Below are 23,708 nucleotides of genomic sequence, written 5' to 3'. Positions count from 1 at the left end.
AATAAAAGTATCAGAATCCACGACCACAGAGATTATGCAATAGAACTGAACACTCACAAAGTAATTGTCCAATGCCGCCACACACATAATAAGACATTTACTTTCTAAGTGGAAGACATTCTGTGGCAACTTTCTAGTCCATTTACTTGATTTCTATTATGACAAATAATTAATGATGTAGATGCTGTAGTTTTATCTGCTGTTTTCTGATACCATTGTCCTTACTATACCATTACTGAAAAGCTGTATTCTGATTAGCTTGGAGAACAGATTTTCATTTCAGGCAAGAGTTTAAGCACCCTTTCTATAAATTGCATTTATCTCTATATAATGTATACTGTAAGTATACATATATACATATGCATTTTTAATGTCCCCACCCTTTGATTGGCTGACAAAATTCACCTGACCCATCATCAAATTAATATTTAAATTACATTTACTATATCAGTCCCCAACATACAGAGATAAAAAACAGACTTTCATTTGTCCTACAGAAGCTCTTACTGCAGTACAACTGAGAGAGATACAGAAAAGTCTTTGGGGTTTGTCACAGTGGAAACAGTGCATGCTATTGTGATAAGGAGCACTTTTATAGATGTGTTCCAATGACATCATTGAAGTGCTAAATGAAACAGATCTTGTCAGACAAACTGCAGACAGAGGTTTAACAGTACTAGTGATGTAAATTTTCAGTCCTATGCTCAAGGAATTAAGTGTGCATTCTAATTTTTACACACCTTAATACAATGCAAATCATATGGTAGATTAGCTAAATATTTAAAGACAGGAAAATGGAATATGGTGCTCTTCTCTAACATAGGTCATGCTAACTTCCACATTTTAGATATTTATATACACATAAATTCACATCTATGCATGTCAGGCATTATATACACCAGAGACATGCATATATATATATACAAGCTATTATTTATGTGACTACATATGAGTTGAGGTGCCTAACTTTAGGCAGTTTGAAAAGTTTAGCTTTTATGCTTCTTACCACATAAAGGAGACATATCAATATCATCTGTATATGCTGCTTGATATGTACAGGCATCTCCTGTAAGATATGATCCTACAAACATGGAAGTACGTGCAGGGCCTACTCATGCCAGTAAGGGTTGTAGGGTCAGGTCAATCTTTTCAAAGACCTTGACTGGTTACATCTCCATAATGTAGCATAAGTATAGGAGCCAAAATTTTCAAACTTGGCTGCTTAAAGTCAGACACCTAAACCATATTTAGGCAGCCTGATTTTCAGAGGTAGATATCACCATCTATTTAGGTGCCTAAATATGGCTTTCGGTGCCTAACTTCTGGCAAACAAGCCTGAAGTTTTGGTCATCATGTTTAAAAATTACTATTATAGATAAATTACAGAATAAATATAATTCATTTTCTTAAACCTAACTACAGATTCATGTCTTGCGTGTGAGGCAGTTGATGATCATCAATATTTTCAGAAGGATTCTGTAGCCTCTGCAAAGATAGCCACACAATCTGTACTCCTTTACTTTCCCCCAACCTGCTAAACTATTCTTCTGGATTACAGCTGGTTTCTCATGTCTTTAAACAACCTGGATTACACAAAGCAGATGTCAACAATTTGCAGGGATATATTATGACTGCCAGCTAAAATTTGTTCTAATAATAAAATAATAATAACAGAGGGCCAGTGTGACATTATCTGATTAAAATATAACCATGCAAGTCATTATTGCTATTACTGTCATATAATTGCAACAAATCTTATACAAAGTGTGACATGTGCCCAGAAAGGGTTAAACATCCTGCAGGCTAATTGACCCAGAGTCAACCTGTTGAGCCATGTCAGAAATGGTAAGGAGGGCCATTCTATGCTAGATAGGCTAGAATTTAGAAGTGCAAACCTGTATTGTTAGAGAATTAGAGGTGATATTAATTGTGTGTGTTTACTTATATCCTAAATGCTAGCCATGTAAGCATACAGTTCCTGTCTGTCACTATAGCTATTGATTCAGAGATCAAAATGGAATAGTAACATTTAGATGACTCATTGTTTATATATCTCGTTAAAGTTTGTGATAAACTGCTTAATGGATAAATTATCTTATGTTAATCCATGTAGTTAATTACTGGTGAGATATAGGAAACAGAAGGTTACATCAAAAGCCTATTGTTCATCCAAGACTGTATGGTCAAGTGGCTGCTAGAAAACTGTATAAAAGACCCTTGGGTCCTGATCCTGTCATCTCAGACATGCTTGATGTTTCATGCAGGGGAAGCTTAAGTTGTAAGGCTGAGATCCCAGTCCTACGCTGGAACACCCTGAATATGAACATTGGTCTATAACCCATGGACTAATTATGAAAGAACTCTTTGCAACTACAAAGCTCACCATCTCTGCTATTAATCTGAATCTCAAGAATTGTACTCATATCTGTATGTATATTGATTTTATAACCAATACTCTCTCTTTTTTTTTAAATAAATTTTAGTTCAGTTAATAAGAAGTTGCTATAAGCGTGTATTGGGTAAGATCTGGAATATTCATTAACCTGGGAGATAAGGTGTCCGATCCTTTGGAATTGGTAGAACTTTTTTATATGATGAATAAGATTTTCAGTAATCCTCATCATATTTGACTTGAGTGTCTGGGTGGAGGCCTAAGGCTGGGTTACCTCAAGGGAACTGTGTTCTTGTCTTCTGGGTAATTATAGAAGCTATTTTGTGTTGGCTTGGTCAATCTAAGTATTGGACCAGCTTTGGGGATTGCTTGCCCAATTCTTTCAGTTCACCCTGATTGAGTGACCTCAGCTGGCTCCCCTGGGACTCTGGTCACGGTCAGTAATTTACCAGCAAAAATTTGTTCTAATAATAAAATAATAATAACAGAGGGCCAGATTTAAATTTCAGTCACAACAATGGAGATAAAGGGGAGTACCATTCTTCTCAACGGAATTACCTTGGAATTACATCTGAGTAAATGAGATTAAAAACTGGCTCAGAGTTTTGCATGTTTTTATATATACACATTGTCAATAAAACTTATTCTCAGTAGATGTTAGATCAACATGCAGTTACCATGCATTTAAATTACAGGACATATTTACTCTATGTAAAGGAAAACACACCCACACAAACATTGTAAAAAGCAGACATATAAGTAACAAAAGACAAGTTCTCTCACCTTAAGGTGGTATCACTACGTCAAATGAAAGAAGCAGGGAATAAAGCAAAAACCACAGAACTATTAATATTTTGTTAGAAACACTGCACAGAAAAAATCAAGCTCTGGGACACATTAAGAAATCTCTTGGAAACAGAGTATGTTAACATTGCTGTCTTGAAATCAGTTGAATTAGTCCTAAATGAAAAGATGCCCAGTTTTAAATTAGTCAGCTTAACTGATGGAGATCCGTACTTAATAACAGGGTTGGCTCACCTGAAAGACACTGGCCTGATAAACACTGTAAATATCCAAAGCTGTAAATTGGAAAATGAATCCTTAAAGCTATTATTGGAATGAGCTCTGAAGTTATGTAAAAGTTTCAATATTCTTGGAGAGAATTTTGTTAGCATTCTAAAAGGCTTTATACTCAAGAGAGGGATTTAATATAAAAGACAAGACCAACTCGTAGCCAATGGGAATTCAAATTTCAGCATTCTATCATTTCACTTCAGGTTTTTACAATCTAAATAATTTACCAAATCCCCAAACACCATGATTTATTACATCTTTTTTTTAAGTAATTACTTCTACATAAGGTTTTAAAATGTCATAAATCTGTCAAATTGTATCCTTTTAAATTGGAATGGCCAAATTATGACCTTCATAATCAGACCATGTTCCCGACCTCTAACCTAACGTTAAAGGGAGAAGTGTGGCCCACACAGACTATAAATCCCAGTCTAATTCAAACTGAGGCCTTTGCACATCACATGTTGGCTCTCTAGCCTTGTATCAAATCATACCTCTCTGTATTAAACCTGAGAGGAGCTTCAATCTTCTTATTTTAGTGCACATTAAGGATTGGACTCCTAGCAAACTGACAACATAGCCCTCAGCTCAGCTATTTTTGGTACCTCAAAGTTTTAAGTGATTTCTTCAATGTCCAATGTCAAGAGTCCAAATGCAAATCATCAGTGCACATCCTCTTTATCACAAAAGTAAATGCAGATTATAAACACTTTATGGTATACAAATTCCTCTGGGCTTTTTTATTCTTAAAATGATGTAGTGAATATCAACAACTCTATCCTCCCATTGATTGCAGGGAAGCTTCACATGGATAACACAATTGATGGTTATTAAATCTGTGTATTTGGGGTATATTCTTTCCCCCAATCTCCCTATGTATCAGTAGGTGAACTGACAACTATAAAGCACACTGACTCATGCATTTCTGGTCAATTTGGAAACAGCATAAATTGACAAAAATAGAAATGAACTTTCAACAATAAAATATTTTCTCAAGCAACAAAAGGGAAACAACTGTTGTTGTTTACGAAAACGGAGCCTTTCTAGGAATGTCTTTTTCCTTAGTTCATTATTTACACTTCTATTTGAACCTGTAGAACTCATCTGTGTAACAGCTCTTCTAGAGTATTATTTTAAGTGAATTCAACACTTAAGAAAGGTGCCAGATTGACAGCACTTGTGACTGAAGTCTTTGCTTTGGCTACAGGATACTGCACACCAAATTCTGCTCTCAGTCCATCAATGTAAACAGTGAGGAACTCCACTGAAGTCAATGAAGTTACACCAGGGTGGATCCAGAGTAAATGAGAGCCAAATATGACGCAATATATACCCTGAGCAGCCCCAGACTCCATATAATTCCACCCTAACTTTGTAAATCTAGAGAACCTTGTACTGAATATGTCCATGATTATTATTCAAGCTAAACAGAGCCCTAGATAGGCTTTGCTTCACAAGTAGGGATGGTGAGCAACTTTTTGAATAAACTTTGAGTTGGAAAATGCCAATTTGTCAAAACCAAAACTTTTCACAGACACAGTTTTGAACGTAGATCGCAGATATCCAAAGAGAGTTCCCTAACCACCAAGCTATAAAATCAGTCTCTCTTGTGCTGGCCACATGAATATTTAATTTATACAAAATGGAACAGTTCAAACAGGAGAAATTGAGACCGGCTGAGTCTATAACCTAGTGGGTAGGACACTGGGCTGTGGGACACAATGATTCAAGTCCCTGTTCCAAATCAGGTACAACAGGACTAACATCAGGTCTCTTACTTTGCAGGTAAGTGTCTAACCAATGGACTATTGGCTATCATTTGCCAAGAGGGGAAAGAGTTCCTCTTTCTCTCTCTCTCTCATTTTTTTATGGACAATTTTGAAAGGTTGCATTTATGTTCTGATGTGGAATAAAAACAAATTTCAAAACTTCAAAAATGTCCACTAATGGAATTCTTGTTTTCTGGCCAGCCCTATTAACAGGTGCTCTCAGTTGTTAAGATTATTTAAGATCAAAAAAAGTATGTGAGCATCAGTATCTACATTTTTCAGAAAGAAATAGAGGAATGATCTGGACCATTTTTTTTAAAGAAGAAACAACCTTGGCTACCAAAACAAGAAGAGGCAAAACTGGGAGAGAGAGAGTTACAAAGACTAATGTTAGATTCAGCAACTGAAAAAAACAAACAAAAAAACAACCCATTGACAGTTTAAGGATCCCACTGAAGGGTATTTTTTTTCTTCAGGGTTTCCTTCTCTTATCCTTTATTTCCTTCCCAGCCCCCCTACCTCAAGGACCCCACCATGGCATTACATCATTTCCACAAGAGTCTGATTTCAAGTCCATTAGTCAATGGAAATCTTTTCATTAGCTTCAGCAGTCTCTGGATCAGGCCCTTAGTCAGCAAAGATGGATGTGGTTCCCTTTCCTCCTTGTGTTAGACAAAGGGAGTCTCTGGAGATTGATGTAAGATGTTCCATTTCATGCCAGGGACTGAGTGTGCTGCCTCTGTAATAGCTCGTATCCACAGCTAGTCTAGGAAACCAAGTTCAAGGCTTCAGCTCAGAAAATGTGCATGGCTAATCCTCATATGTTGTTTTCATATCCAGTGCTATGGCAGCTACTAAAACAAACCACTGTTTTTGATTTAATAGCTCAAAATTTCTGCTCATTATCATTTCTGAGTATTAAAAACTGACAATTAATATTTAAGCAGCAGAGGCCACAGAGAAGTGGAACTCCACCATATCCTAATTGTTTCTGCAGAAACAGGCTTGTAGAGAGCTCCTGAAAAGAGTATTACTGGAAGCATGCTCATTATTTGACTTAAAAAAAATTACAGAACATTTCTTTCATGAACTTCATCAAACATCACATTCTATTTAGAAACTTGTGAACTATAATACTATCACTGGGGCAGGCAATGTTCTACACTAGAGCACTTATTCTAGGGTATCTGTGTTTTAATTAATACAGTTTTGGCAGAAATGTACATCAGATGACTGCAGAATGGCATAGCTACTCTTTTTACCATAGATTGCTACAGTAAGCTAGACTTTCGTTGATTTATTTCAGGCAAGTGAAAATGTAGAAAACTGATCAAATGCGTTAACTTTTGAAAACATCATTTCTATGAAGTGTTGACTGAGGTTATTAATATATGGATGTCATCATGTAAAATACTAATGAAAACGCCAAACAATGTTCTTACTGGATACAATCTCCTTCCTGTTGGCATGTCATTACAATGATTTCTTTCTTTTCCACCTCTTTCTCCCAAGCCCCATCTATAAAACAGTTATCAGGTTTCTCAAGTTCCCTGATAAACAAATTCCAAAATACATCAACAAGGCCATTATGGAAACAGCATGTAAAAAGGGACAGGTGAACTCCTATAATATTTTTGTATGCCAAATATTCCTTAAGGGATATTTTGTTTTATACAAAAACAAAGTCCTCCCAAGAGACTTTTGATGATGCTGTTGCTGCATATATTTCTCTACTAATATTCCCAAAGTTGGTTCCTGTCAAGCAACTGTATTAAGCTCTTTTACTTGTTTGTCCTCTGATGACTAAGTGGTAATCTCTTCTCAATGCATGGGAAATGGGCAGGTAAAGCCCTGTGCAACAAGATGAGAACAAACTCTATTTCTACTGGTTTCAGAGTAACAGCCGTGTTAGTCTGTATTCGCAAAAAGAAAAGGAGTACTTGTGGCACCTTAGAGACTAACCAATTTATTTGAGCATGAGCTTCTACTAGGTCCTCACTGCAGTATTTATTTTGTACAGTGAGTGTCGTCTGTTGGTTCCCAAACTTTTATTACCAGGTTTATTATTCACAAAGGAAGAAATGTAAAATTGTCAGATATTTCTAGCTGAAAAAAAAGTGTTTCCTCTCTCCAGATCAGACTGTTCCAAAATATTACAATATCTGAATAATTTAAAAGGACTAATTCTGTTATTAGTTACATAGATGGAGCTTCCATTGATTTCAAATGTCAAATGGATGTAACTGAGGGCCAGCTTTGGCCCTGTATGTATGCTCGTCTCTCAACATAAATGCCCCATGGGCCAGATTCTGCCTTCAAATTACTCTCATGCAACCTAGTTGAAGTCAGAGGAAATGCAAGTGTGCAAGTGAATGCAGAACTCACCCCAAGTGGCTTACATGTGCCTAGGAGAAAAAGACAACATTCCAGAGTTTGTACAGTGTGCTTCTGGATGTGAACAAGCACATCATGCTTTACTACGTACATTGAGGAAGACAGATGGTCAAGTATACAAGAGAACACAAAACAAAAGATTAGAACTGCTGTGTAAGACAACTTTACTTGTATCCCAGGTGGCATGGAAATAAGACAGGCTTGCCAATTTTCTAGCTAACGTGCCCACTTTAGTTTAGCTTCGTTTGAAATTTCTGGGCATTTCCAAATATTTTTCGTTCAGACAGAAGCTCTTTATATCTGCTGCTCGACACCCAGTAGCAGAGAACGGCCACTACCTTTCCCCTGCTTTGCCACGTCCTATCCTTCCCTTGCCACCAACTCACAACAGATTCTTTTCCTTTTTCAGAAGAATAAAGGGGCTCCTCAAAACCACCACAAATGCAGCTTTTAAAAACCCAGTAGTGGGTGGGGCAGCTACACTCTCCCTGCAAAGCTCAATCATTTCAGCTCCGCAAGGAACCTTATCTGTAATCAGTACTCTGGAGGCTGAATCCAAGACATGCTTCTGAACCTGGTTATTTCACAAGGTAGCATACACTTTCTGTTTCTCTTCCTGCTGCATTATCTGTTACAAGGTCTTTTAAATTCCTAAGTCTAGGGATGTCTGACCCCCTCATCTCCCCTTAGGGCTGCCCTAAAACTGCTTCGCTTTATTGCTTTTCAGTGCAATAATGCATGTGCTATTGGGATACAATGATTTTTCCATCCTTCTTTGGCATCAGCAGTTTAGGCAGACCCTTTCCTAAACTGCCAAGTGATTGAAAAATCATTCCTGTCAGCTATTTTACTGTGAAAGAATAACAACATATGCCACATTGGGGGGAGGGCTGGGCACAAGAGAGAAGAATTCTTTTCAGAAAGCTTTTTGTTAATTTTAGAATAAGAGTATGGATTCATTTGCATGTAATAACCAGTGGATATATTGCCATGGTGCTATATTTTTCCTCTCTTGATATTCAAGCAAAGTAACTTATCTAAAAAAAGAAATAAAATCCCCGTTAAGTTTCCACAGAGAAAAGGCAAGCAAGCAGTTTATTTGTTACAAGTGTCCAGGTTCGTTTTCTTAAGCGTGCACTACTATCCTTTTATGATTATTCTTTTTCTTTGACATTGCTTTATGTCTTTGTACATGAATTTCAATCACGGTGTTGCACCAAGTTAGGCTGTGTACACCAATATAAAATGCAACATGGCAAGGAAATCATACATTATACGCTCCACATCACTCACATTTCAGAGAGCTTGCAAAACTAAAAGACCTATTTTATATTAAAATAATCACATGTGTTTATGGTACTGGAAACCATTAAATGAATGGACCAGTGGACAGCCTGAAATATTTTTGCATTGAGGAAGAGAAAGGAATCTTCCCTGACGATTTTCCACCAAAGGGAGAGTCACCTTGAAATGTTTATGCCCACCAGGATACTTTTTCTGACATTTTTCTTATCCATGATCAGCTGGCTTCTGTGTCGCCTTCTGTGTTATTAGCCGTTCCCACAGTTAACCCTCCAATCCTTTATTTTTAATCACACTTCAAAAGCAAAGGGCAAGGGGCTGACAGTGGAAATTTGCCAACTGGCCAGTATGAAATAGAGCAGAAAAAATGAAGACATTTCCATTCCCCCTTTGAAATTGCTGCACTCTTTGGATATCCCAATCATTGCAGTTCATGTGCTTTCAAGTTCCTACAGTCCTACTTTATTTTGTTGAAATATAGAAGTTGAGAGCACTTCAGTGCCAGTTACTTACTCAATTGTGTTCCTGTCCACTTTTCCTGTCATATTAATGCCATAGAACTGCTGCATGGCAGCTATAGCTGATTGCATGGTCTCTGCAGAGCGTAACACCGACATGCTGGGGTCAGTTGGTGGAAGGTAGCCATACTTTTGTAACCATACCTGCAATGACAAGTACAGTTCCTATTACATAGAAATTACAGTTAAGTAAAATATTACCTAGTAGTTAGCCTCCATGTCATATCTGATGAAGATTTTAATTCACTAAACATAAACCATGTTAGTTAGTTTGTAAAGAAGAAATTCTTTGGGGCTTTTATCTCACCAACTTTACTCAGGATTCTGCTGTTTTAAGACCAAGAGCAGTTTATATTCTTGAGACAGTTCTCATTATTATCTGCAAGTGCCAGCTTCAATTATTTACAGTATTTATTTATTTCAAGTAACAATTGAAGCACTTGTCCCTGGCTCTAGGCACTTCTACCAATTTTTAAAGCAGACAAATTATAAAATCCACCACACATATGTCAGATATAATTGACTACCCACGTGGTGCATAATAATATTTGCCCACTATAACAATAAATCTACAATGGCTCTTATACACAATAACACTGTTCTTATTTCCTTCTCAAACAGTCATGAAGAAGATGGGTTTGAAACATGCGAAGAAGGTTAGCAAGTCCTTACTCTCACAGGCAAAAGGGTGGGGAGGAGGGGCATGAGGAAGTACCAGAGTCAACGCCGATTCCTGGTGAAAAACCTGCTAACAGCCTCCTCCTTTCTAAATCAACATGAATCTAGCTTAGATGTTTATGATGCTCCTAATTGTGATAGTATGGTACATGATCAGAGGTGATTACTCCTGGGGGAGGGGCAGGTCCCAAACCATTTAAGGCTTTATAGGAGGGGTGGCTAAACTGATTGACCCTCCAAGCCACATATGACAATCTTCAGAAGTTCAAGAGCTGGGGTGCACCTGCTGGGGCTTCAGCCTGCGTGAAGAGGAGTCTTGTGGCCAATGGAAGGTGCAGGAAGCGGTGGCCAGCACATCCCTGCAGCCCGTGTCATTTCCCACAGCTCCCATTGGCCAGGAATGGCAAACCACAGCCACTGGGAACTGCAGGGGGCTGTGCCTGCAGATGGTCAATGTAAACAAAATGTCTTGCAGCCCTCCAGCAGATTACCCTATGGGCTGTGTGCCTAAGGTTGCCAACACCTGCTCTATACCAAGGGTTCTCAACCTTTCTCTTTCTGAGTCGCTCCACCTTCCCCAATATCCTATAAAAACTCCACGGCCCACTTATACCACAATAACTTGTTTTCTGCATATAAAAGCCAGAGTCGGTGTTAGGGGGTAACAAGCACGGCAACTGCCTGGGATCTCATGCCACAGGGACCCCCCTTCTCCCCCCCACCCCATAAAGCTTCATTACTGGTGGGGCTCAAGACACAGGTTTCAACCCCATGCAGCAAGACTTCAGCTTTCTGTCCTGGGCCCCAGCAAGTCTAATGCTGGCCCTGCTTGTTGCCCTGCCCCCCCCCCCAAAAAAAAACCTTCTCACAGCTCCTCACAGGGCCTCGGACCACTGGTTGAGAACCACTGCTCTATACCCAAGGTACCTACATTGGCTCCATCACCACAGTATCTGAGATGCTCACAATCTTTAATGTATTTATCCTCACGATATCCCTGTGAGGTAGGAAAGTGCCATCACCCCCATTTCACAGATGGGGAACTGAGGCATAGAGGGCTCTTTCGCTGCAGCCCCAATTTGTGAATTCGAGGCTCTCCCCTTCACTCATCTTATTCATTAATCCACAGCTCTACCTCCAAGCAAGCTTTTCTAATCAGTGAATTTGGGGCTTCTCCACCATAAATGAATTTCAGGCTTCTCTCTCTCCACCTAATCACTGAATTATGATCCTTTTCCAACCTTCTAAAGTTGGGGTGACAAGACTAGATCCTCTGGCACCCTGAATGAAAGAACACTTAGGACATGTGAGAAAGAACTATCCTTTACGACCTCTCACATAAGCAGCCACCCTAGAGCAACTCCATCCACCCTCGCAAAGGAGCACAGATACGTAGCAACACTTTGTGGTCAACAATATCAATATCAAATGAATCAGATGAAAAAAGTACAGCCACACCTTCTCAGTCCTACTTGGCCTCATGTTAGACCATATGCCTGGCTGGATAAAAATGCAACAGCAGAGGTCTCACTGTGTCATTCATCCAAGTCTTGGTTATACTTGCCAAGTTGAAAGCCTTATTGTTCACCAAATCATTGATGGTGATAACTTTATTAACTACCGACCATCCATAAAAGATGAAGACATGGGTCATTGCCAACACAGGAACAAGCCTATTATATATGACTGAAATGAAATCCTCATGTTTATCAGCAGCTCAGAAGTCTTAACTCAAGTAGGCTTAAACTGTACCTGCCTACCACATCCACAGTTTGTGTACAATCAGAAGGATGATGCTGTGCTCATCTGGCTCTACAAAAAGGGGAGGTGTTTTACCAAGTCATTATTAGCATATGCCCTGCCCACTGCTGCCTCAACATACCAACTCAAAGCACAAATGCGGCTTAGCCCAATAGCAATGTTCCATGCAATGGAAGAGATTATACTGTCAGGTCCCATTTGACTCCAGCTTCCTCATTTTGGGCCAAAGTTCATTTACTTCATACAGTTCTGCTCTCTGGACACCTTCTGGTTGATCAGGTCTCTGAATTTCAAGACTTTCCGGTAATGTTTTCAAATAATGAAAATCCTACCTGCTGCAATGCCCTCTACAGGAGGTCCACATCTGTTTTCATTCTTGGATTCTCACTCCCTAGGCTGGGGCCGCAGGAGCAGTGTGAAATGTGAGGTGGAGAAATGGGGAGCATAGTCTCCAGCAGATTAAACACAGAGTGGATGGGCTTTAAAGGGAATAGGTACGACTCCCCTAAGCAGAAAGTTGATGGTGACACTATGAAGACCCAAGAATGAGGTTATTTTCTGGGCTCACACTTATCACCTCAGAACAGAGCAGGTCAGGGGAAACAGAGACTTGCAGAGAGTGAGAACTATGTAGGAAATGAAAACAAACCAATTAAGTAAAGTGTGAAAGAAAAACCATTCTTGACAACACTTCACTGTTGCCTGAGACAGTACCAGCTTCTTCCTCTGGTATTCCAAATATGGATTTGTACCCTGTGGAGCAGAGACTGCCCTTCCCCAGTACTAAAATTAGATGTATCCTCTGTTCTAATCCAGTGCAGTGTTGTCAGGGAAGTGCACTTTCAGAACCCATCTCATACTCTAGGGAGCTCATCTATCATGAAATAAGAAAATAGTGAAGTACACTCCTCATACATGTAATGACTGGGGTTGCAGTGAAGACTGCATTAACTCTGTTACCCAGTTAACAGTGACAAAGTGTGTAATAGATTTCACTCATTTATGAGATTAATATAAAAAGATGCATGTTATCCCAAGTACAGTTTTCCAGGTAGAACTTTCCCATCATGCAATAAACTGTATGGGGTAGTTTTCATATATATGTTTTTTACTCACTGTTCACAATAACCTCTTGGAAACCTGAAGTGTTTCATAACCAGTTTCCCCCCCTCCACTGCATATGCATACTAGTTTCCTACTGGGTTACCAATAAGCATTGGGCTGTAACAAAATGATTCTGGGATTATTTTAAGAAGAAATAAAGCATTGGGGCTGAAGCATTTTACATAAAAAAATAGAATCCCACAAATTTTAAACAAATTATATGAGTGACTTAGGAGGCAATTCTTATTTTCAAAAAGGGGCAAAGGTATTTACGTACCTGAGACGCATTGAAAGATAATAGGATTTAGGCACCTAAATGCCTATGTCACTTTTGAAAATGGGACACAGGCTCCTAAGTCATGTAGGCACTTTTGTAACTGTTACCATATGTCTATGTGAAAATGTACACCCATGGAGTTTCTTGAGTTACACTACTGTCCTTCAACCATTACATGGCCTTCTTAGGGCTGCCCCAATAGTGCCTGTTGTAAACTGGAAATTGGTGTATTCTAATTACAAGCCTACCTGCTGTAACAAACACTGACGATTTTTCAGTGACAAACTGTTGAGGCAGATCAGAAACTATTGTTTACAGAGAACAGTATAGAGCAGAGGTGGGCAAACTACGGCCCGTGGGCCACATCCGGCCTGCGGGACCCTCCTGCCTGGCCCCTTAGCTCCTGGCTGGGGAGGCTAGCCCCCTGCCCCTCTACTGCTGTGCTCCCTTCCCCGTTGTTCCCCCCTCCCCCGCAGCCTCACCTCGCTGCCAGCGCAATGCTCTGGGCGGCGGGGCTGTGAGCTCCTGGGGCCTCACAGCTGCAGAGCCTGGCCTGACCAGGTGCTTTGTGCTGTGTGGTGGTGGTGGCAGCATGGCCCGCCAGCCTCCAGTACACCAGGCAGCGAGGTAAGGGAGCAAGGAGCAGGGGGATAGAGGGCAGGGGAATTTGGGGTGGTGGTCAGAGGGTGGGGTGTGGATAGGGGTCGGGGTGGGAACAGGGGGTTGAATGTGGGCAGGGGTCCCGGGGGAGCAGTCAGGAAGGAGTGGGGGTTGGATGGGGTTCCGGGGGCAGTCGGGGACAGGGTGAAGGGGTGGTTGGATGGGGCAGGGGTCCCGGGAGCGCAGTCAGGAATGAGAGGAGGGGTTGGATGGGGCATGAGTCCCGCGGGGCGAGGGGGGGGGAGGGCCACGACCTCCTCCTCTAACCGGCCTTCCATACAATTTCCGAAACCCAATGCAGCCCTCAGGCCAAAACGTTTGCCCGCCCCTGGTATAGGGTAATTTCTGCTCTGCTTCCCGCCCCCTATATTTCTGAGTTCACCAGTCCTGTACTGAAGGGCTCTTCCTCTTTTTAATGTCCTGAGAAACAGCAGGGCCCTTCAAAGAGCACCGAAATTTTGGATGCCTTCTGCAGCAAAGCTATTCGGTATGAAGCTTCCCCAGATGATAGGATAACAAGTCTTGTGGATGGGAGGAAGCAGTAGATATCATCCTATCTCAACTTCAGTAAGGCTTTTGACACTGTCTCACATGACTTTCTCATAAACAAAGTAACACAATATATCCTAGATGAACCTACCATAAAATGGATGTACTACGGGCTGGAAAACTGTACTCAAAGAGTAGTTATCAATGGTTCACAATTGAGCTGGAAGGGTATATTGAGTGAGGTCCCACCAGTTCTGTTCAATATGTTCATAAATGATTTGGCATAGAGAGTATACTTATAAAGTTTGCGGACAATACCAAGCTGGGAGGGGTTGCAAGTGCTTTGTAGGACAGGATTAGAATTCAACGTGATCTTGATAAACTAGACACATGGTCTGCATTAAAACGGTTGAACTTCAGTAAGGATAAATGCAAAGTACTAAGTACTTAGGAGGCAACAAGCAACTGCACATACAAAGTGGGAAATGACTTCCTAGAAATAGTACTGCAGACAAGAATCTCGGGTTGATAGTGGATCACAAACTAAATATGGATCAACAATGTAACACTGTTGCAAAAAAAGCAAACATCATTTTGGAATGTTTTAGCAGGAGTGTTGTAAGCAAGACATGAGAAATAATTCTTCCACTCTACTCAGCAGTGATAAACCTCCATTGGAGTGTCATGTCCAGTTCTGGGCACCACACTTCAGGAAAGATGTGGACAAATGGGAGAAAGTCCAGAGAAGAGCAACAAAAACAATTAAAGGTCTAGAAAACATGACCCTGAGGAGAGATTGGAAAAAACGGGTTTGTTTAGTCTGGAGAAGAGAAGACTGACTACAGTCGTCTAGCATGTAAAAAGTTGTTATAAGGAGGAGGGTGATAAATTGTTCTCCTTAACCATCGAGAACAGGACATAGGCTTAAATTGAAGTGAAGTAGATTTAGGTTGGACATTAGGCAAAGTTTCCTAACTGTAAAAGTAGTTAAACACTGGAACAAATTATCTAGGGAGGTTATGGAATCTCTGTCCCTGGAGTTTTTAAGAACAGGTTAGACCAGTGGTGGGCAACCTGCCGGCCGCATGTGGCCCATCAGGGTAATCTGATTGCGGGCCACGAGACATTTTGCGGACATTGACATTCCACAGGCACGGTCCCCTGCAGCTCCCAGTGGCCGCAGTTTGCCGTTCCCGGCCAATGGGAGCTGTGGGAAGCAGTGGGCAGGGATGTGCTGGCTGCCGCTTCCCGCAGCTCTCATTGGCCGGGAACGGAGAACCGCAGCCACTGGGAGCTGCAGGGGGCCATGCCTGAGGATGGTCACTGTCAGCAAAATGTCTGGTGGCCCGCAATCAGATTACCCTGATTCACCGCATGTGGGCCTCAGGTTGCTCACCACTGGGTTAGAGAAAGACCTGTCAGAGATGGTCTAGATAATATCTAGTCCTGCCTCGGTGCAGGGGACTAGACTAGGTAACCTGTCAAGGTACTTTCCAGTCCTACATTTCTATGATTTCTAAAACTTACCAAAGATAACATGTTAATATGTCATAAATAACAGCAACATAAACAGTGGGAGAAGGTATCCGAGCCTGTTAACAGTATCTATAAACATGGATAATAACTATAGCAATTAACAAATGAACTCAACAACTCTGACTGGTGTGTTTGGTGGAATCTGAGATAAAGGAAACAAGTTAACAACTAAGAAATCCTGACTCCTCAGAACCCACTGACCTGGATCTAATAAGCAAGCCCTTTCTTTGAAACCTCATATTGGGGTGGAAGAAAACTTAATTGGAAACAACCACCTTCAGAAGTTCACAAACAACAATTCTGTCTGCTAGTACAAAGATGTCAAAACAAGTGTTTAGATGGAACAAAGGAGGAACCAAACTGTTGGCCTGCAAATTTAACAGATGTCCTCTCTTTCCAGACAGGAAAAAAGGTGACTGAGTTCTTGTCTAGTGAAAATACTGAAATAAACTGGATTGCTTTCTGAGCCCCACTGCCAATACAAACGATCATTGTGACAGTTTGGGGATATGTCTGTGTCATGTTATGAATTTCAAGTTGTTTTATGAATGTCATTTATGATTGTAACCTTCATTGTGGATTAGATCATCCATCCTGAAGCAGGGAACTGACACCCAGTGGAGACACCTATGTCTGGGAATCAGTGACAGAGCAATAAAGGGCCAGCAGCACTGGAGTGGAACAATAGGTCTGCAGCTAGCAGGAGCCATTTACATTGAATGACTTTCTACCCAGAAGCTGACTAGGTAGGTATGGGAGCTAGGGGCCAGAGCCTGGAAACTCCCCAATACAATTTCCTGGGCAAGAAAGCCGACAAAGGCTTTTCCGAGCAAGAAGCCATTCCCTCAGCGGAAGCAAGACAGTTACCCCAAGAAGGACACACGGGTTGCCTAGTCCAAGGATTCAGACCAAACCCAGGACTGTCAGAGATAGTCACAATGAAGAGGGATATGTTCAGAATAGTTGCTCTCCTAAGATCTAACACTGTACTGTTGTTTAAGAGTAAAAGTGTTCAGAAGGGCTGTGGCACTGGTTCCAGGGTCAGGACAGCTGGACTGTGGGGTCTCACTTCTTAGACCTGGGATTTGTACTGAGGAGTGCAACTGAAAGTCCCAGTCACTACCCAGACCCAGGGTACTTGGAAGCACATGGGATTCAGCAGTTGGACCCAACAGCAACAGACTGCTGTCCAGCTAGAGAGCGGGTTGGGACCAGTTGGGACATATTATGACCAAAAGCTTGGCCCTGGAAGGAAATTTCTTTGGGAGACATGATTCAATTATCCACAACAAGAGTGGATTTATTACTTTATTACTGACTGAAGACTGAGAACCTACTTCACAAATTATTCAGGACAATGCTCTCCAGTCACTAACAGAAATCTCTGAAGAAGTCTATTATGAAGCCAGGCCCAGGGAACCACCTCCAGATATGAAACTAACTGTCCAAATAGATGTAAACATTCCCTCAGAGAGCATATGTTAAGAGACGTTATCCTCCTTATGGCTTGCTGGATTTTCTGTAGCCTCTTAGAAAATGAGAATACTTTTATGAGGAGTGTGCTGTATGGAAGAAATTGGCCAGATAACTAAGATGCTGGAAAAGGTGAAGAGAAGCTCTTGAAACTTATATAACTAAGTCATAGAAAGCCTGCAGAACCCTGTTTATGCCTAATTTGATTAATCCACAGAGAAGTCCCTAGAGGTGTCAGACTTCCATGTACACAGTTAATGACATTCTTTTTACTGAGGGCTGCTGCGATATCTCTGTCATATCTCTCCAGATCTTCTGTGAGATGGCCAAACCACAGGCAAGAGCTATTGTGCACAATATATCCAGGGTGAAACAAAGATAAATCTGGTGGGACAGGACAATGTGCCTATGAAAATCTGTCCTGGAGCCAGATAATTCCATACAATAACAATTTTATTCACACCAAAACTTAACTCTGAAATCATAGAATCATAGGACTGGAAGAGACCTCAAAAGGTCTAGTCCAGTCCTCTGCACTCATGGCAGGACTAAGTATTATCTAGACCATCCCTGACAGGTGTTTGTCTAACCTGTTCTTAAAAATCTCCAATGATGGAGATTCCACAACCTCCCCAAGCAATTTATTCCAGTGCTTAACCACCCTGAGAGTTAGGAAGTTTTTCCTAATGTCCAACTTAAACCTCCCTTAATGCAATTTAAAACCATTGCTTCTAATCCAATCCTCTGAGGCTAAGAAGAAAAATTTTTCTCCCTCCTCCTTGTAACAACCTTTTATGTATTTGACAACTGTTATCATGTCCCTGCTCAGGGATATATGCTCCTGAATTTACCTGAGAATAAATCCTTTGCAGTTTGTGTTCCTGCTGACCCAACAACATGAAAAAGCAATCCCATGAGAGTACCCTTTTATTTTATTTTAACTGGAAAGACACTGGGACAGAATTATCCAGGAGAGGAGCCCATATTGAGTACACTAATCCTTTATTATTTCTGTCATGACCCACACATGTGCAAAGTACCACTCCAAGTCCTTTGAAATGGGATAACCTATACTCTAGGAGCAAAACCAAACATGCACCTGAATAGTCACAATGTTTCCCCATCTCTCTAATCTTAGGTCTGCAACTGTCTGCTCCTACCATGAGGATTAAATAAATGATTCACAGAGAATCAGGAAACTGAATAAGTGTCCCATTTTATTATTTTGGGGGGAGGGAGGCTCTAATTGGGAAAGGGCCCTATTGTGCTAATCTGAACAAACCCAAAATAAAAGATAGTCCCTACCTCTTTCATGATGAAAGAGTATTTGTGCATTTTCATAATCATTTTCTGAAGTTTTTGCTCAATGGTTTCTGTAATGCAGCTTCCAAAGTTATACAGTCAACTTCTACTCAGCTAAACATCCCAGTGCGTTGGATCTTTATATAAAGTTGAACAGGCTCACCCTAAAACCTCACAATCTTCCATCTCCAAAACAGGCTCACCTTACCTATAGATATTGTCCTGGGGAGAAGCATTCTCAGAAGGATAATGGCTGGTCTACCTCCATCTTGACCTACCTAAGAGAGGGAGATACTGGGGCTGTAGGGCACCCCCTTTCTCCAGGGAACTTTCTACAGAGGGGACATGGGCTTCTCCCCCTTCTTTCACACACAGGAGTTAGCCTCAGGCATCTGCTAAGGGTCCCCTCTTCCCATTTAGATCCCTCACAGCTCACCCTATTGAAATCCTGTTTCTTTCTCCCCCTTACTTTGCCTCACTTCTCCTGTGAATGATATCCATCTGTCTCTGTGTGCTCTCCGACAGATGTCCTCCATTTGTGTACCACTTCATGCACATCCTTTCTGTCTTTATGCCTTTCTATGCTCCACCACCTAAGCCTGCTCTGTACAGGCCTATCTAATGGCAGGAATATACAACAGAACAGCTCATTCAGCTGCCCAGGACACAGAGCACTGCTGGCCGATCAGGATAGTTGACATACATGCAGTGTGTTCTAGAGGAGTGAGCATGAGGCTGACAGTCAGGAACCAATCCTGCCACTGACTCTCTGTCTGGGTTGGGAAATTTGCTTGACCTTTCTGTGCATCAGTCTGTACAACATGATAATATTTACCTACTTCCCTCCTCACAGGGTTGCAAGGATTTGTAAAGGGCTTGGAATGTGTAAAGTGCCATATACTTGCCATCGTGATTTAATGAGGTCTCAAGTACAGCAATAACTAGAGTTCAAAGTGCTTCTTTCTCATCATTACACTACAAAGGATTACAGCAAGTTGAGGGGATAAACCCTAGCATGCCTTAGTATTAGCATTTCTTTGATCCCCATACATTTACACTACCTCACCTTCAAGCTGAATATTTCTGTCTAAATCTATCTAATCTATATACACAGGCTTTATCTGTAGTGTGCTCATCACCACAGTACTTGTGAGGAGGGGTGTTTCTTCCAAGTCATTGGCTCGAATGGTAAGCAGGGGATTGATACAGCTTGCTGCTTTCTTCCTACAATTTAACACTTTCTTCTCTTTTTTACCTCATCTATTTTAGATTCCATTGAACAAAGACATTAAAAGATATAAAAAATGATCACAGACATACATCCGCACCATACCAAAAAAAAAAAAGAAAAAAAAGAAAGACAATCTGCATTTGTTGCCACCATCTCATAAGAAGCAAAGAAGTGACTGAAGGTGCTTGTGCTAATTGGAAATCCTGCAGAATTTTCTGAGCTCTGTGAGTGATCACTGCAGCCTGTCAATTACTTCCCAAAAGAAGCACCCATCAGTTTTGCCTATGCCAGCTATGTGGGGGTAGAACTATCTTTGTTGCCTGTATAAAAATTTAGCTTCATTGTCTATATAAGAAAAATAGGAACTACTTTATATACATTACTGATATAGAATTAAATTTGCATTGCATGGCTATTTGGCATTCCTGCTAATGTAATTTGGGTATGTACCTATATATATGATATTGATGAAAAAAACTGTCCTTTGTATATGTCCCAATAGATGGTTTCAAATTATCTTAATAAAAGTGTAGAAACTTTGTTCTAAGACATTTACACAAGAAATACATACATACATAATGTACCAACAGATGGTGGTGTGCTACTTTAAAAAGGCTCATGGGAAGGTAGTCCATTGTAATAAAATCAAAAGGTCAAGCTGCAAAGTTCCTTTGGGGAAATGATTATTTAAACCACATCTGACATTTGGTATTTGAAACTATTAGATAAAGTAACTACTATTGCACTTTCCAAGGCTTTACGTTTGCATCAGCAAATTTATGGATTACAAGATAAACATCTATATGAAACTTGTATTAGTCAACCCATTTTTTCTTGTTGGTCTCCATAGCACTTTCATTTCATTTCTTGTTTCCTCATATTTTTTTTCTATCTTTTTACAGACCTAAGCAAAAACAAATTTTGAATTCTAGAAATATATCCTTAAAATATAAATACAAATAATAGTGTTCTCATATTCCAGTAGAGATCAGATCTGCAAAACAATAAAAACCAGACCAAAGCAAATTAACAAATACCATACCACACTGCACACTCAGGTGCATACAGTCAACATGTAAAATTCTACAACTGTAGAGAAAAAGAATCCAAACTTAGTCCCACTGAAATCAACAGCAAAACTGACTTCAATGACAGCAGCATTGGGCCCCAAGGTACTTCACTGAAATGGAAGTTATCTTCTCTTCTTTCCAGGGCCAGCTCCAGCTTTTTTGCCGCCCCAAGCAGCGAAGGGAAAAAAAAACAAAAAACAAGCCTGGTTGAGCTACCGCCTAAGTGCCACTGAAGAGGAAGAGAGGGAATGCAGGGCTTGCCGCCGAATTGCCGCCAAAGACCTGGATATGCAGCCCCAATGACAGACAGAGTGCCACCCCTTTCTATTGGCTGCCTCAGGCACCTACTTCCTTCGCTGGTGCCTGGAGCTGGCCCTACTTCTTTCTCTTCCACCCCTCTTCCACAAGTAATCCTGTCCCCATTCCTTGCAATACATATTCTAGCAGCTCAGGGTTCAGTTCAGATATATACTTTGGGGATGTAGAGACAGTAAAAGGTTATATTAATTGCTGTTCAGTATTTTAAAAAGCTTGTGATAGAAAAACTTCAAATTCTATAATATTTGCAACCAATTCCAAGCTTGTGTAAGGGAATAATTTTGAATCCCATGATCAAAATAGCCTTTTACAATAAATTCACACTAAAACTACTTTTAAAACTTAGATTTCTCATTTCTGCCTGTCTCTTCTTTTCTCAAAAAAAGTCAGCTGTTTGAGACCTAAACTTTAGAGATGCTGTGGTTCAAAGCTGCCTATTATTCTGCTAAACACATTCTTGTAGTTTAGAATCAGGCTTTTTCTGATTATTTCATAAAATTATAATATTTTAAGTGCTATAATCTCCCTTTGAGAAACTTTACTCCTGTTTTTCTTTAGAAGCCTGGAGAAGTTAGATGGATTTGGATTTTATAAGGAAAGTAAAGCCTATGACTATAACCAAATCATAGCCTCCTATGGAAATACAGGAGAGGGTAAGAAGAGGCCACAGAAAATTATGCAAGGGTCAGTCTTGGGAGTTTCCATCATATCTTCCTCTTTAGGTGAGGCGTTAGGGGGTTAGCGGAGGAGGCAAGGAGTGCAATCTCCCCAACCTACGGATTTCCTGGGGGAAGGAACCCCCAATCTTGGGAGCAGTTTATGTCTTCCATTTAACTAGTCTGAACCCCATTTTCCCCCGGCAGACACCATCTGCAGCCGTGCGGTAAGTGATGATTGGATTTCTAATCAGAAACTACAGGAGTCACCAGGAGATGCTTGTATGAAAAATGGCTAATCTACTACTCCATCCCCACCTACCCCACCTTTGCAGCCTTGCCTCCAATATTGGAAGAATGCTAATACTATAGTGCTCCAGCAGAAGAATTTATATACTTACCTGCAACCGTTCTCACTGACATTCGCCACAGGTAACCCTTGTTTTATTTTTCTTTGCTTTATGTGTGATTTACATGGAGACATGCCGTAGCTCTGTACTGTAAACAGCAACGGTGACAATGCCAGATAAATACATTGATATTTTTACATCCCTTTAACAGTTTCCATTTCCTTCATGTTAATTCTGGTCCAGTAAATATGACAGTTTGTTAATAGACTGGCATTTCACCATGGTTCAAATCCTACTTAGGTCACACATGAAAATGAGTTTAGTGATTCATCATAGTGCCTTGTTCGACATTTGCCCATACTTCAAAATCGCCATAAAACATGTCACAACTGGCTTCATGACTAGATTAAAAAGTATGTTACAGATGAAGTACCTGGACAGAACAATGTGCAGAAGGTTGTACAGCTGCTGCCTGCTAGCCTGCTTGCTGTACTATGGACCACAGTCAATTCTGGTACAAAACATCCATTGACTGATGACAGAGTATGACCACTGTGGCTAGCTGTACTAGACCCTCACTTTCATGAACCTACAAGCCATCAAATGTGTTCACTTTAAAAGTAACTGAATCCCATTTACTTAGCAGATGTATGGATTCCTTCCACAATTAATAGAAAGGCAACACGCATTTCAGTGCATCTGCAATTCTCCTTTTTATGTCACTTTCCAAAATTCCTTTTGTTGTTGTTGTTAAAGGGCAGGAGTACGAAAGTAAAAGTGGTGAATGGCAGATTCATGCCAGTGGGTGATGTGACAAGGTGATTCCTGCAAACAAGGAGGGATACACAGGAATTGTTTCAAAGCAAACCAGGAGACTGTCTCTTATTAGCTCCCCTATGGGGCTACTGTCATCATTACTTCAATTTAAAATTCAGTAGTGCAATTTTTGCATAGGTTAATTAGTGACCTGATCATGCACATTGCTGAGCTTTCTCAACTGTCAGAGGTTGCAATGGGAGTTGAGGGGACTCAGCACCTTGTAAGGCTCAGCAAGAGGTGCCCACTGTCCAGCAAGAGTAGAACTTACACCTGCATTTGTAATTAGAAAAAAATGGATCATTAAAACTGAGACAATAGTTTTCCTTACAGTAAACTTGGGTAAAATTATTTCATTTTATAACAATGTACGCATTGTGTTTTTCTCTGTGCATGCATTATCTTTCTAGATCAAAAAATACAGCTACATTTAAAGATGATGAAAGGGGAATGAGAGAAACATTTTTTTTCTAAGAAGCATGATCTTCCATACAATTAAGGAAGATAATATGCAAAACAATGCCATCTAATGCATTTT

The 23,708-nt window shown here is 40.5% G+C and overlaps 1 protein-coding gene across 1 annotated transcript in view; it reads right to left on the bottom strand.

Annotated features, from left to right (window-relative positions):
* The window catches only part of MMP16 (matrix metallopeptidase 16), a 243,953-nt gene that overhangs the window by 118,455 nt on the left and 101,790 nt on the right, over nt 1–23,708 (bottom strand). The window contains exon 2 of the mRNA XM_077810049.1: nt 9,445–9,593. Coding sequence (XP_077666175.1) covers nt 9,445–9,593 — 149 coding nt within the window. The remainder of the gene's footprint in view (nt 1–9,444; nt 9,594–23,708) is intronic.

Source organism: Eretmochelys imbricata, chromosome 2 (genome assembly GCF_965152235.1).
Source record: "Eretmochelys imbricata isolate rEreImb1 chromosome 2, rEreImb1.hap1, whole genome shotgun sequence".
NCBI lineage: Eukaryota > Metazoa > Chordata > Testudines > Cheloniidae > Eretmochelys > Eretmochelys imbricata.
Note: the sequence above shows the minus strand (reverse complement) of the source record. Positions and strands in the feature narration are given on the sequence as shown.